The sequence below is a fragment of the Falco peregrinus genome, chromosome Z (genome assembly GCF_023634155.1).
Source record: "Falco peregrinus isolate bFalPer1 chromosome Z, bFalPer1.pri, whole genome shotgun sequence".
NCBI lineage: Eukaryota > Metazoa > Chordata > Aves > Falconiformes > Falconidae > Falco > Falco peregrinus.
The window spans coordinates 63,607,168-63,622,046 of record NC_073739.1 but is presented as its reverse complement, the minus strand read 5'-3'; the positions used below and the strand labels follow the sequence as shown (position 1 = coordinate 63,622,046).

Sequence of the window (14,879 nt, the reverse complement as noted above, 5' to 3'; positions counted from 1 at the left end):
TTTTCTTGCTGAGTAAGCAGGGGCCAACAAGCTTGGGGTATTCCAGGTTTGTTACTAATATTATTCTGTGTTTTAAAGTATTTTGAATGTAGTTGGTCTGATGTTTAAATATTTATGTAGGAAAGTGACACCATTTGACTTTAAAACATCATCGTTGCTTTTTAGGACCAGACTAGGTTTGTGAATCTGAACTTATAAGACATGCTGAAGAGAGTTTAAGAAGGGCAGGGGAGGCATCATGTGGACATCTGTCACACTTTAATCCAGAGATCCAGACTACAGAGAGGAGAGGCAGATTTCTAAGGAAATGCAGCTCCTGGTATTTGTCTCCTTATCAGAGGAGTAAGCCTCCCGTTTGGCTAAGTATACAGGAAAAAGCAGATGTAGGGAATAGTAATCCTTGTTTACATAGTCTAATCTGTCATGGTACAGTGAATTATCTATTTAAACCATTTCCCGAGAGGTAAAAATAACCTAAATCATAGTTGACATCCTGAAAGCATGATGCTAGTTAAGCAGTCCTTTACCTTCCCATTTGACTGAAGAGGTATGGATGGATGTTTTTTTGGGAGTCATTTTAATTTTAAAAAGTGGACAACTCTGTCATAGTACTCAGCTGCTTCCTTCAGATTATTCTGAAAGAAAGCAGGGGAGATCTGTGAAAAGGGATGGGAATGTTGTTATAGGGGACAAGACTGAGATTGTTCTTTCCAGATGCTTTTAAATTTATTTTCAGCCATTTAAAGTATAAAGAAAAGAAATCAATAGTCTATGTCAGGGGCCTGACTTTGAAATATTTCAGTTGATTTTGAGACTTGAGATATTGAGAGTGTTAAAAGTCAAAGGCACAGTTTTCAATTTACGGTTCATCATTGTAACAGAGGCTAGATACAGAATTTAACTCTGTTCTGTTTCTGCTTTTCTTGTTGTGATACAAAACTACTTCAAATACTAGCAAGTTTCTCAATCTGAGTATCTTTTCTACCACCAAGAGCTCAGAAATGTTCCTTCATTAAAAGTATCTGAAAACTGACTTATACGTAATGTCTCTATCTTGCTATTTAAGTGCACCATGACAACACAACCTTAGGCAGGTGACAATAGTAGGATGTAATTGTCCAGTACATCACTGAATTTAATCTTAATCTAAGACAGAAAAAAAAATCTTTAACCATTAGTGATAATATCAACAACTGATGTTAGAGGCATGATTCCTGCTCAGCTTTTCTGCCAGCAAAGGGCACCCTCTGTCTTTAACTGCATCTGTGTGAGAATAAGTATAAACTTGTTTTTTCTTCAAGAACTTGCAATGGTCTTCCTTTTTTCCACCCTCCCAATTATGTTTATGTAGGATATGATAATAATTAAGACCACAGACAGAGAACCTTTTCTTATTACCAAAGGTAGCCCTGCAGGCATGAGACCTGTATCAGAAACTAGGCTTAGTACTGCTACAAAGCCGATGTCTAGTTTGAGATAAGTAAAATTGACAAACAACCTTGAGACACAAAATCAGTCAGCAGCGCACTTGGTCTTGTGGGCTGGGTTTCATGTTTGTCAGCAGGCCTAACCCTTGACTATAGTAGGCAACCAAAGCTAACAAAATGAGTCATTTACCATGCTTCCGCAAGTACACCACCTACCAATTTACCACAGATGCTAATAGTTGTAGTATAGATAGGTTACCAGAAGCTGAAGCCCAAACATAAATGGCAAGGGAATGCAGGGATCTGGAAGGGAGAGAGTTACTTCATCAGTGCTTGAGAGCAGTGTTGCTTGGCTCGCTGGTAAATAGATTCTCCATCCTTGAGGCTTTTCTCTTCTGTCTCCTTGTTTTTGTGTCTCCCCACAGCACACTTTCAGTAAAAGTGGAGTAAATGATGGTGGTTTTGTAATTGTTTCCTTTTCCTCTGTCAAAAAGTAGTTGTAAGGTGTTCTTTGGCTCATCACTGAAAGTTGGAAATGTTTTATGTTACCAGATGTGCTTTTAGTTGGGGTGCTCAGTCTAATGGCTTAGGTACTGTAAAACCTGGTCTGGAGGCCAAACCACAGCATGCTGAATTCCAGTAACTTGCTTAATAAGTCTAAACGACAAGTTAGATTCTGTTTAGCTGTATAATTTGTCCTCCTTCCTTTGGTTGATTAATCGGTTGTTTAAATGATCCTGAAAGTTTTGCTTCCTTGATTATATAGTTCCATCTTTTTCTTCTTCCGCCTGCCTTTCCAAACTTTTCACTCTTTCTGTGTTGTCTGGAAAGCTTTTACTTAGTTTGTGACAAACCTAAATTAAAAAAAAAAAATCTCAGGTTGCATTTTATTGTTCAACCCCATGCGTATTAATAGAGGCTTGGTTAACACATTTTGTGTTAACATGCAATCTGGAATCAGATTAATAGTCAGAATAACTATAGCTTGTTAAACTTCTGGGTGCCGCAGGTTAGAGGTAGATATTCCTAAGAATTTCTTGGCTCTGGCAAGGAAGAATGGTATGCCTTGCTCATTTAAGGAGAGTTACTGTGTGGCTTTAGAGGAAGGGGTGAGATCCTTTATTACCTTCTTTAAGAAAATTGCATATTACTCTTACCTGCAGTGTTTGAGGAGCAGCAGTGTGCTCTGAATGTGCTGACATTGGCTTAGAAGAACATACATCAGGCTCCCCCACCAGCATACACCTACCCTTACTTATTCCAAGTGCTTTCTGTGCACAGAGCTCCCAGAAATCAGGGCCTGGGAACATAAATAATGTTTTGGTTTGAACTAACAGATACTTGTATCATAAATATGAAAAGATAATGTGAGTAATTTACACTCAAAATCATCTGTGCCTTTGAAAATTTTTCTTACATGAAGCCTATTAATTTTGCATCCCGTATCTGGGGAGGTGGTGCATGTCTATATGGTGGAGTTAATAGTACGGGAGTTCTTAGCATATAGTTTTGATGATGGGGTGCACTAGCCATGAACTGTATATTGATTTGTTTTCATCAAGTAGTAATTGCAACAGCGAGAAGTGATTAGTCTAGCCTGGCAACACTTAAGTATGGAAAAACTGTGAACCACAAGAACACGATTTCATAGAGTATCTCTACTTGTGTGGGTTTAGGCTGTGTGCCAGTGTCATCCAGGATATTCTGATGTGTGACCTTTGTATGACCTTTTTTTTTTTTTTCCCTCCAACAGTTTCATTGTTACTATTATAGTTTCTTGGGATTCCATTCTTGGTTTGCAGCTCCGCTGCAGTTGGCCCTGGACAGCTAGAAAGAAGATGCTTCAGCCGTGCAAGGGTGACTCAGTTGTGATGGTGGCTTTTTAGACTTTCAACCTGGAACTCTTTCAACACTATGGTTTTAGTGGCTTTTTATCTGCTGCTTTGTCAGGAAATACTACATCATACTTCATTATTTTTGCTGGAATTCCTTGTAGTGCTCTGGTGACCAGAGGAAGTTGCTGTAAACATTTATCTTGTAAAATTTACTACCAAAAATCAACAGAGCCCCTCCCAAAGTCCTATGTAGTAACTGTTTTTTCTACATTTAAAAGCCTCTTTTTCTCTTTTTTACTTCCACTTTGATTATGAGTAAAACAGTTTAGTGAACATCCTGACTCTTGCAGTAATGCACAAACATTTGCTGAAAAGATAAAGTAATAAAACCATTTGGTAAATGTGAAGGATTAAATCTTTATGAATATTTAGCATACAAATGGAAGAACAGAATCATGGCCATAAAGAAAGGGTTTCCCCTGTTTTCTGGGAGTTTTAATGCCATTTTTCACTTGGCACAAGTACAGCATTGATACCTTTTCATTTTTTCCTCTCCTTTTCCAACAAAAGAAAACTATTCCACAACTAGTAATGGAAATGGGAGGGGCAGTTTCCTCTTTTAAGCCAAGTATAACATTTCCTGATGGAAGGTCAATTTAGCATAAAATTACATTGGCTTGTTTCGCATAGCTTAAACTTGAACTGTTTCAGTGCAATGTTAAATTACTTAATCAGTTAAATATTTTGTGTTGTTGGAATGACCTAAATACCTTTTACTGCAGGATGCCTGTGTTTCAGACATCCTGTTCTGGGTTGTCCCAGACTATAAGTATGGCTGTGGAAATGTAGACACATCCTCTTTTCAGGAAGTAGTCATTTTCTAATCTTTTTAAAATCTCTTCCCAAGTTTATATTGGTGATTGCTGTTGTCTTCCTCCTTAGGATTTTATCCACTTCCCAGTAAAAAAATAGTGTGAGTTTGATCAAGCCCTTATCCAAGAGGATGAGAAACCAGTTTTTCCTGATGACAGAGCAGTGTTGAGGGTCAAGCAGGATGTAGTTTTTTAAAGATTTTTCCTTCTTGCTTTCACCCGTCTTGTCATGAAGTTCTGTGCTGTTCTGTGGCCTGTCTTAGTTGTAATCAGTTTGTCTTTGAAAAGCCATGTAGACAGCAACTACTAATGATATGCTGTATTTGTATTTGCTGTACAAATTAAGTCGAAGATGAACCTTAACCTAAGACAATGAAATGAAGCAGATAAGCCTGTGTGGGGTAAGCAAGGGATAGCTGGGTAGCAGTGGTAGCAGCAGTAAGAGTGTGAAAAAAGCAGAGATGTGGTTGGACTGGTGGAGGGACATTTCGAAACAACAACAAAAAATTGGTTAGACTAGATTCTTCCTCTCTTTGCCTCCCTTAAAAATGAGCATGTTTTGCTAGAGGTGTTCTTCAGTCTCAGATGATTTAGTTTCTGTTACTTCCTTTTTTGTGGAGACAGGTGATTCTTAGTTGACGCTAAGCCTTTAACTGTAGGCATGCAATACAGAAAATTTGTGTTAGCAATAAGAATGTAAATAGTAACTTCAAAAAATAACCATATTCTATCTGACAGGCAAGGCATCTTCTAAGTTGCTTAAAACAACTGATAGTCTGTAAATATTTAACTTTCATGAATGTAAGAGGAGCCTATTTGTTGTTGTATTGCTTTAAGTGTATGTTAATGAAAGCAGGAGGCTTAATCTGCGTTCGGTTTTGTTGCTCTTCCTTATTTGCAGTCACTTTCCCATTTGTGATATCTATACTTGTACTGTAGCAAGTAAAAATAATTTATTGCACAAATGTAATGTGAAAATTAAGTAGCAGTAAAAGCTGAAATGACATCACCTTGGGAGGTGGATAGCTTGGGCTGTGGGATGAATCTGCTGTCTGCTTCCTGCAGGAGGGATGCCAGCTTCTGCTCACCAGAGCAGAGTGAATTCCTCCTTGAAGGCTAGCAACAAATGTCTTTGCAGTGATCCTCTGGAGACTGGTTGTAATCAGTCTTTGCTCTTGGGCACCTCTGCATGTTCCTGGGGTGCAGATCCTTGCAGCATGTTCCTGGGATGCAGATCTTTGTAGACTGTGTGCGTATCCTGCTGTCTCAGTCTCTTCCCGTTGCATAGAAGAAGGGCCTGTGAAGTTCACAGGCCCTTGTTTATCAAAATTTAAATGTAGATTAGTAATCTGGTTTACCTTCTTGTTTCCTGCCTTTGTTATGGCTGAATGTAAACTTGAGCCTGATGCTGGCCTACATTTATATTCTTTTACAATTGACCTATAAACATTTTAGTACATTAGCTGGATGGTCTGGACAGCATAGTTAATTAAAAGCTCAATTATTTTGGAGTAGTTGCACTTCTAGAAACTTTCTTGAATATTAATTACCCTTTTTTCCTTACCCTTAGTTTTGAATTTACTTCCAGTTTCTCTTCAGCACTGTTGTAGTTTTGATGACTCCTATTTCACACTTCTGCTGCAGCAAACTGCTGTATGGTGGATCCAGCCAGTTTCCCTCAGCTCAGATAACCTATTAAGCCTCTCTCCAAAGTTTGAGGCTTACTACATTCCATGTGTCATAAGTCGTAAAATGTTAATTTGCTCACATTCTGCGAAGCATTTTTATGATTTAATTTAGCATTCCTGATATGTTTTTTTAATAGCTGTCACATGATCTCTGTGGGGTATATTATTAGAAAAATTGCCATATATATATATATGTAAACAAATTTGCCTACTGGTGTCTCGTGGTGAACTGTACTTTTTCACGCATCAGCTTCTGGGTTTCCAGGCTCACATTGGGATTTCTTTTTTATTTTGTTTACTGGTGGTCTTACAATGTATTGAACTGAGAGAGCAGCTGTTAAACTCTTACCATAGAGGAGCAAACTGATGCCCTTTTAAAAAAACCCAACAAACAGGCAACAAAAAGGCTGGGTGTATATAACTATATAAAGTTATATGTACTCTCTCAGGTACATACATCTGTATACCTGATAAAGGGTGACCTGCAGCCATAGATTGCTAGCCGCCTTGGCCTGACAGGAGTCCATCATCATTCACACTTACAGCAAATGGTTGGCACTGTGTTAAAAAACTTTAAAACAGTTAAACTGTGTTTGCCTGCTTCTGCTCTTGGAGCCATAAGCATAATTTGCCATAGCATCCTAGATCATAATTTGAGCATCACTGTGCCAGAGGTAGGGTTCTTTGTTACTGCTGTTTAGAAGGCATTTTTTAACGTCTGTGCTGTTTATGCCAAGATTTTGCTGCTTTTGCTTTGCCTACAAAGCTAGTGCTACAAATGCCTAAAATGGGCTTGATTATATCCATGTTAAATGAGTTGGAGTGCAGATGACTTTCAGGTTTTGCAGACATGTGATCTGAGGTTGTGAGCAGTGCTGGTGAAAATGTCATTCTGTAGTTTATATGGGGTTCCAGTGGGGTGGATTGAATGTTGTTTAACCACAGGGATAGCAGTGAAACCTTGAGGAACCCTTGGGGCCATGCTCATGGGGTACATGTTTTGTTCAGCGCCCCCACCTCCAGACAACATGAGCTGCTGAAGTCTGCATCTGTTTTAAAACAGTTGGGTTCTTACATGGCTGTTAGGCAGGGGAAGGCATTTTGCTGTTATTGGCTGTCTGAACAGCCTTACCTTTTCTTTAGGGAAGAGTAGTCTGGATGGATGTATATATCCCATCCACAGTTGTTCATGTCCTCTGCTTGGACTACAGTGTTAACCAGCCGCTTTTGAGCAGCAGAGATGTGATCAAGCTTGGTTTGAGGTGTTAGTGGAAGCCTTCATGTAATAAATGTAATTAGCTGAACAGTCTCAGACTTGAAGATTTGGGCTCTTGGTGGAAGTCCTGGAAGCTGTTTTTTTTTGTGAATGCAACTGTTGAATTCACAGTGCTGGGACAAATAAATCTTGCTGTTCAGGTGATTAGTGCTCTCACCATTATAGCATACACGTTCTTGGTCATGTGCTAGCGGTAGTGAACTTTCAAGTTGTCAGTGGCATGTGTGCGTGGAGTTACTTAATGCTCCTTCCCCTTTCTCTCTTGCTTGCAAAAGTCCCAAAATATCAAATCTTGACTAGTGCCTTCGTGAAAAGGAGTTGTGAAATCCAGGTCCTTGTGACGGGTCCTCTGTTAGTGTTTGTGTACATGGTAAGGCCAATTTTTTTTCAAGGTGGCAGTGCTCTCAAAACACAAGCTCTTCTATACCCTCTGCATCCATTATACACTGTAAACAATCTATGTGCTGCCTTTGTTCATTAATATCTTTTTCCCACTCATTCTTATTACCTTTGTACTGGCATGTTCAAGGGTATTTTCCATTTTAAATCAGTGTTTCCTCTGGTTTATAAGTAGGCTGTTAACATTAGCTTCAGGCTGAGTGGTGGTGGCATGCAAAGTTTTGACTTCATAATAATTTCAAAGTGTGTTGTCGATCTGTTTTTAGAGTGTTCCAAAGTTCAGACAGAATTGAATGTAGGCTACTACTTTGCCATCTTGAAAGAAAACCATTCTCAAAAGGCAAAATTTGAATGAGATAAACATGGTTTAGACTTTCGCTTGTCTTGGGGGAAAAGAAAATGCAGCCACTGATCTAAGTTGTGAAGAAGTAGCTAATGGGCATAGTTGGAATCTACTTTCCGTAAGCATTTCTTCTTGATGCTTTTTAGGCACGATGAAGCGGAGGAGTTTTTCACTTTTTGCAGTGATGATGTGTTTGCCAACTAATATAGTAGTCTGAACAAATCTTAGCTGGTAGGCCTGCAAGTTAATTTAAATGACTGTTAAAGGTAGAGGATATGATTCTGGTTACCAGTGTGAGGTTACCTGCATAGGTCTTACACACTGAAGATTCCCCATCTCCCAGAGCAAGCTCTTCCATCTTTCTTCTCTATAAGTAACCCCCTTTGCTGGTCTCTTATTCTGTGAATGTAGAACAGCTTATGCGTTTTCCTGGCTAGGGGTGTATATATAGGTCTTGTAAACTACTTGGGAAAAGGGTCAGTGGGTCGGTCAGTGGATTAATATTAAGGAAGCATCCATTTTCCAAATATAGTTGGTAGTATATTTCCTAATTTTGTGTGCATAGTGAATGAGCCATGCATGGTGTTCTCAAAAAGGTACGTAGCAGAAAGCTATTCAGAAGCACAATTTTTTAAGTTTTACGGTATTTATGTAATCCAGTTCTGATGTTTATCCTTTAAAGAAAACATAAAAGTAATACCCAGTGGTGATGTATGGTTGCATTTCAAAGCTTTCAGTTGCAGGTGTGAACCTAGTGAGGGTTTTTTTCATAACCACTAGACAGCATAGATATATCTTTAATATATGCAGAGCAGGTTTGCATTTTTTAATCCCTTTTCTTAAAATACTGTTACTGTATGTTCATCAGAATAGCTTGCCATTTTTTAAGTTTGTCGTGTGTTTGTTTTGATAGCGTATTTTTCGTAATTTTGAATGGACAGCAAAAAAGTTTGAGAAAGAACTGTTTTTTTCAAAGTTCACTCCAGAATAGCTTGCTGTATTGATGACTGAATGACAAATCAGTGCAGCTCCCCTTGAATGAGCGATTTTTTTCTTTATATTTTTCTTATGTGTCTAAAGGAGCATCTTAGAATTGTGAAGTTTAAATTACTGAGAGAAAATAAACCAGTGGTCTAACATTTTGGATTGAATTACTATTCACAGTTAATTCAGAAGTTATATTGTACTTGTTTTATTTCCTTGAACCACACCACCATGTTAAGTCAGCATAATCCCCACCCCCAACACTTTACATAGCTTCTTGTTCTGATAGTTTTAGAAAGATACGGGCCAAAATGAACGAAAATGTGTCTTCAAGTCTATTTGTGTATATTGAGGAAGATGCTCTGTAACACTGGGAGACAGCAGAAATGAATTAAGCATGTGAGATGTCATTAATGATGCTTATTTAGTGCAGTAGCTTTGCTGCTTAATCCACTGGATTAGTGGAATTCACTGTTTTAGAACTTTTGACTTGAGTAACTAAAAGCCATCCTGTTGCTGCTTCTCCACATGCTACTGTTGTTTCTTTTCTTCAGTACCTTACATTTCAAAGTTTCTTTATTCTAAAGTACTTACTTTTTATGACAAACATACATACTTGCGTGGGCAAATATGTGGTGATGTGAATTTTCATGTATCAGGCAGCTTTACAGTTTGAAAATGTTTTTAGTTAGTGGATTGGATGCTGTTAAACAGATTCTGGCAAAAATTGCTTTGTAAAATTCACTGACTTCTTAATATCTTCTTCCTCATGACATCTTGGCTCAGTCCCCTTCCAAAAGTACGGCAGTTGAAAACACTGGTTTTTGGCTGTTAAATAATTCTTGTGGTCTTTGAGGTGAACCTTCAACAGAAGCCAAATCACTATGTAAAAGAGCTTCATTTGAGGCATTGTCTTAATGCCACAACTGCTTTTCTAAACACATTTTTGCAGAATGCAAAGCCTCTGCACATTGAACGTGTCAGCAGAGCTTGAATTACTGGTCACATGCTGGTTTGAAAACAGTAAAACCTACCGAATGGCAGCAGCTGAAGGGAAAAGGTGAGACATGCCTGCTCTATAAATAGTTTCTGTAGCGAACATAGTTTTCTGCCTGCAATTCTTTCATTGTTTTTAGGTAATGACAAATGAGCTTTTTCATTTAAAAGTGAAATGTTAGTATTCTTGGTTGGGTTTTTTAATTTGTTTGGGTTTTTTTAATGGATAAGTATTTGCAGCAAGGTTTGTAACTTTGAGTAAAAGGGGAATTTTCCCTTTGAAGGGGAATACCTATTTGTAGTGAGGGCTTGCAGGTTTTATTCTCCTTCAGATCTGTTACTGAAATGTCACTGAGTCCCCACACGGGTGGTTCCTTTTGCCTTCTTCCAGGAGCATGTAATGCCTCTGTCCTCGGCAGGCTATAAATTACTGTCGGTGAAAGCTTCCTAGCAAAGCACACTATGCTGCATTTTTACCTGGTCCTAACTTTTCATACTTTATTTGGAGAATATTAAATGATTAGGTTAAGGTTAGGTTAAAAGAGGTTAAGGCTGTGTCTTTGGGAGGGGACCAGCCTTCCCGGCTGAGTACTCTGCAGTGCTGGTAGCAATAGAGAAGGTGGCATTTGATGTCTGGTAGGTTAAATTGTGACAGGCCTGGCAGGGCTTCTGAGCTGAAACTTCCCCAGTTGTTTTCTGTAGCGTATGGAAACCTTTTTAAAGATTGTATGTCCTAACAACAAATTCTTTCTTCTTCAAAAACAGAAAAAGCGGAGAACAGTCTTTCACAGTTAGCGGGTGTAGTCCATCATTGCAGCATAGTTAATACAGAGCTGCTACATTTTAGCCTGCAAGAGCAGCTGATGTTTCTGTTTAAGCCCTCTGTAATTTAAGAAGGGTAGGTTAGGTGATTTGATGGTACTGCTGTTGTAATTGTTTGGACCAGGATCTGTGTTTGTAAATGTTGCTGCTTGTAATGTGAATTCTCAGAAAATGGCAGTGGAGAGGGAGGGGATGCAGTGAGCCGTGTTTGCATCTGAACAGTGCAGTACTTAAAGGCAGGCCTGCTGTTAACTCGGAATATTTCTGGAGACATTCATCTTTCCAGGAAGATTTTAACTTTTTGAGTACTTGAATTATATACTGACAAATCAGAAGTGATACTGTTGGAGTAGATGGTAGGGCTTTTTATTTTTTTAAAATCTGTTTAGTAGAAAATCTATCACTGGGCCTTTTTCTGTTGGAATTAATAGGGGCTCAGGTAGTTACTGAGAGTAGCAAGGAGTGGGATAATGCCCTTTCAGTGTCCAGGTGTTAGGCTTTTCCTCAACTCACAGATGAGAGACAATAATTTTATGTATGCTTTAGAGGAAAGGGACATCAAGGAGAGAAATCTCCCCTGCAGTTTCTTTGGGACCACCAATTCAACTTACACGTACTGAGAATTAAACTGAAATAGAGATGGCTAAGTTTTAACAAAGCCTCTCTTTTTGAGAGGAGGCACTTACAGGAGCATGCCATGACTACCTAAAAAGCAAAGGGAAACACAGAGGGAGGAGCTCATGCTGTAAGGGGCAATTGCACTCCCCTTTCCGTGCAAGTGTCAAGTGGAGACAAGAACAAGAATACCATGTATTCCTGGGCCTGTTAGTCCACCCCCCTTCCTCTCTGTGCACTTTACAGCTTACTGCCTCTTCAGCCTTGGCTCTTAACTACTTTAACGGGTAAGCATCTTCTTGCAAAGTTGACATTAGTGTGTGCGTATGACCTTCTTCAGAGTAGAGTATCAGTGTACCTGCCCTTGAATGTAATCCAAACAATGATGCTGACTGCAAAACCTGCTCTGTAATGTACAGTATAAATAAATGGAAAAAATGAGAGATCTTCCTCTGTTTCCTGTAACTTGAGCGTTTTTAAAAAAAAGGGAGATACAATATTTTGGACTAGATTTATGTATGTATTCTTTTTCCACTTAATTTTCATGTGATACTGCTGCCTACAGTACACTCTTTTGGTATTGTTTAAATACCAGAAAGTTTTTGACTTTGAGGGGGTGTGGTTTTATAGTATTTCCATTATGAGTAGTTAATGCGTAACACCTTGTAGTGTCCATCCCAGACTTTTTATGTGCTATATGTTCGAGTTTAATCCTGGTATGGCATATGAAACTTGGTTGTATTGCCCTGTATCTGTGCCTCTAACTTAATGCTTGAGCCAACGATCAAGGTCATTCTTACATAAAATCGGGAAGAAACCCCCACATTCTGCTATTCAGTAATAAGGTGTTCAGAGCCAAACCTGGGACTTCGTGGTGCACAAACAGAGGTGGGCTTAGGCCTTATCTTCAGAGTTTGAGACCCTGGTTCAACAGGGCTTGGTGTCAACTAGGGCGTCTTTGCTGAAGCAAACATCTTTCTTGCAGTACTCCATATCTTCTTACAATACAAAAAACCCAAACCAGAAAACCAAACAAAAACCAACAAGCTCTTTTGCCTTGTGCTTTACTATGCTGAATGGAGAACAGGACCGTAATGCAGACTTCTGAAATAGTGCACATGTGTCTCATTCAGTATTATAAATCTGACATCCAGTGTATTGGAAACTGCAGCAGTTTCCATCTCCAAAGAGCTACACAAACATAGCTGTCATACCGTATCCCTTGGGTGAAGGTGAGCTTTAATGTGAACTCAGTGGTGGGAGAGGTGCCATCGAAGAGGTGAAGTGATTTGTGTCAGTGAGTCAGTGGCAGGGTTGGGACCTGGGTTTGTGCCACTAGAGTGCACTACTTCCTTCATACTTACCGAGAGAATGGTTAAATTTGCTGGTAGGTGCTGCAGGCTTCCTGGTTGGCGGGGTTTGGAAAACTGCTGCCAACCTGCTGAGGTACCAGGAGTTCCACATTGGTCTTAATTGGATGCAGCTCTCGTTTACCAAATAAATGTTTTTCTTACTATCAGACTTCCAGGAATGTTGTGATAGAATGGCAAAGAAGGCTTGTAAGCTAGGATTTTGCCCCCCTTTTGATTTTGTTGGAGACAAAAAAGTGTACATATGAAAGAAAGGGCTAATCATATTTGTAATTAAACCAAGTCCTTTAAAATACTATTTCTCAGAAATAGATGATGTCTTTTACTTTATTAAGGAAAGATTCTTGATAAGGAGATACAGTATTTTATTTATATTAAGTGCTCTTTTGGTTTTTTTCCTGCACAGGTTTCCACTTGAGTGGCACAGTGACAGAGCCTGCAATGCAATCGGAGCCAGAAACTGTTTGCAATGTAGCTATCAGCTTTGATCGTTGCAAGATTACCTCAGTGACCTGTAGCTGTGGAAACAAGGACATATTTTACTGTGCCCACGTTGTGGCACTTTCTTTATACCGGATCCGCAAGCCAGATCAGGTCAAACTGCATCTTCCCATTTCAGAGACACTCTTTCAAATGAACAGAGACCAACTACAAAAATTTGTACAGTATTTGATCACAGTGCACCACACAGAAGTTTTGCCAACTGCCCAGAAATTAGCAGATGAAATTCTTTCTCAGAATTCAGAAATCAATCAAGTCCATGGTGAGTTTGTTACTTGTTCTTCCTTTTGCTTCATTCCCTGTTTGGTTTTGAGGGTTTTTTTTGTGCCTTTCAGAAGTGTGACCTGCTGAGGTCCCTTCCAACCTGAATTACTCTGTGATTCTGTGTTTACTGAAGAGAATTCTGTTATTGACCCTTGACTTTAAGATGTTTAGAAAACCGTACTTTTTGGGAAAGAGAAAAAAATTCATAAGCAATGGGCTTGATATGTCCAGCACTGGTAATGTGGCCTGATTGGCTTCACGCTTGTATTTTCCAGCTATGAAAAACTGAGTAGTGGTGTTCTTTATATAGCCACATTGCATAAAGGAACTATCTTACCAACTTACCAATGGCATCTTTTTGGTTTTGTTCTTCTTGAACTAACCTTCTGATATTTTGATTGCGTAATTTTGTTTTAGTGACAAAGCATAAAAGCAAGTAGGTGATACTGGTTTTTAATTCATTAAATATAGTTTTGTTATCCTTTGGGATTTAGTTTCTGTATGAAGTCAGGGGGCATATAAAACCTATATTTCACTACCTTTTTCCTGTTAGTGCTGCAGCAGCCTACAGCATCAGCAGTGGTCTTAATCTGTCCTGATTTTCTGCTGCACGTGGTTTTAATGGCTCTCAGGTTCCTTTCCTGAATGTCTTATGTTTGTTAAAGTGTGCTGGGTGTGATGAGGCTTCTGAGGTGGCTTTTACATGGACCCTGCAGAACTGAAAGTGACTAATTGTGGATTTGAGGTGACCCAGCTAGTTTTAGTCCTGTGTTCCTGCAAGGTCACTTAATAGAAAAGACCTCTCAGGTGAGCAGAGGTGTAAGCGTATGGGCAGTTTACATGGGAAGAATAAGTTATCCAGATATCCAAGAACATCTTTTTTGTTTGTTCATTGACAGGAACAGTTCTTGTGCATTGATATTTAAGAGAGATGACTGCTATGCCAGAGAGTTTGTAGTACGTACACAACCAAGCTATTTAATATTGGAGTAAGAAAACAAGGTGTGTTAGATATAATGTAGGTGGAACAAAGGAAGGGAGTGTTTTCAGTAACAGGACTCATCTGCAGCCTAGCCCCTCTCCTTAGGAGCTGGTGACCCTGGCAGACTCAGGCAGGTGGTGCTGCAAGAAGGTGAATTTCAGGAGCATCGCTCTTTTTGGCTTTGGGAGCTACAGGAATGTGGCTAGAGGCAAGGCAGTTGCTCTAGTTGTTACTGGACCTAATGGGAAGGTGATTGGCAGAGCTGCCTGGTGACAGTGGAAAGAAGGGGAACCTAAAGCAGAGCAGGATATTAAGCAATAGAGGAAGATTCTCAGATGTTGTAAACTGTAGGCATGTATTGCATGAGAATTGGTAATAGCTTGAACATGAACTAAGGGGAAGGAAGAAGTATGGTGAGTATGAGTGTCAAGGGTGATTAGAAAAGGGGAAGGCAGGGGTGGGAAAGGAGGGGCAGATGATGGCTATGTGTGGCTGTATTAACTAC

At 39.3% G+C, this 14,879-nt stretch overlaps 1 protein-coding gene across 2 annotated transcripts in view; it reads left to right on the top strand.

Moving 5' to 3' along the window:
- The window catches only part of ZSWIM6 (zinc finger SWIM-type containing 6), a 112,302-nt gene that overhangs the window by 49,407 nt on the left and 48,016 nt on the right, over nucleotides 1-14,879 (top strand). For both annotated transcript variants that reach the window (XM_055790939.1, XM_055790938.1), the window contains exon 2: nucleotides 13,034-13,390. In XM_055790939.1, the coding sequence (XP_055646914.1) occupies nucleotides 13,034-13,390 (357 nt within the window). The remainder of the gene's footprint in view (nucleotides 1-13,033; nucleotides 13,391-14,879) is intronic.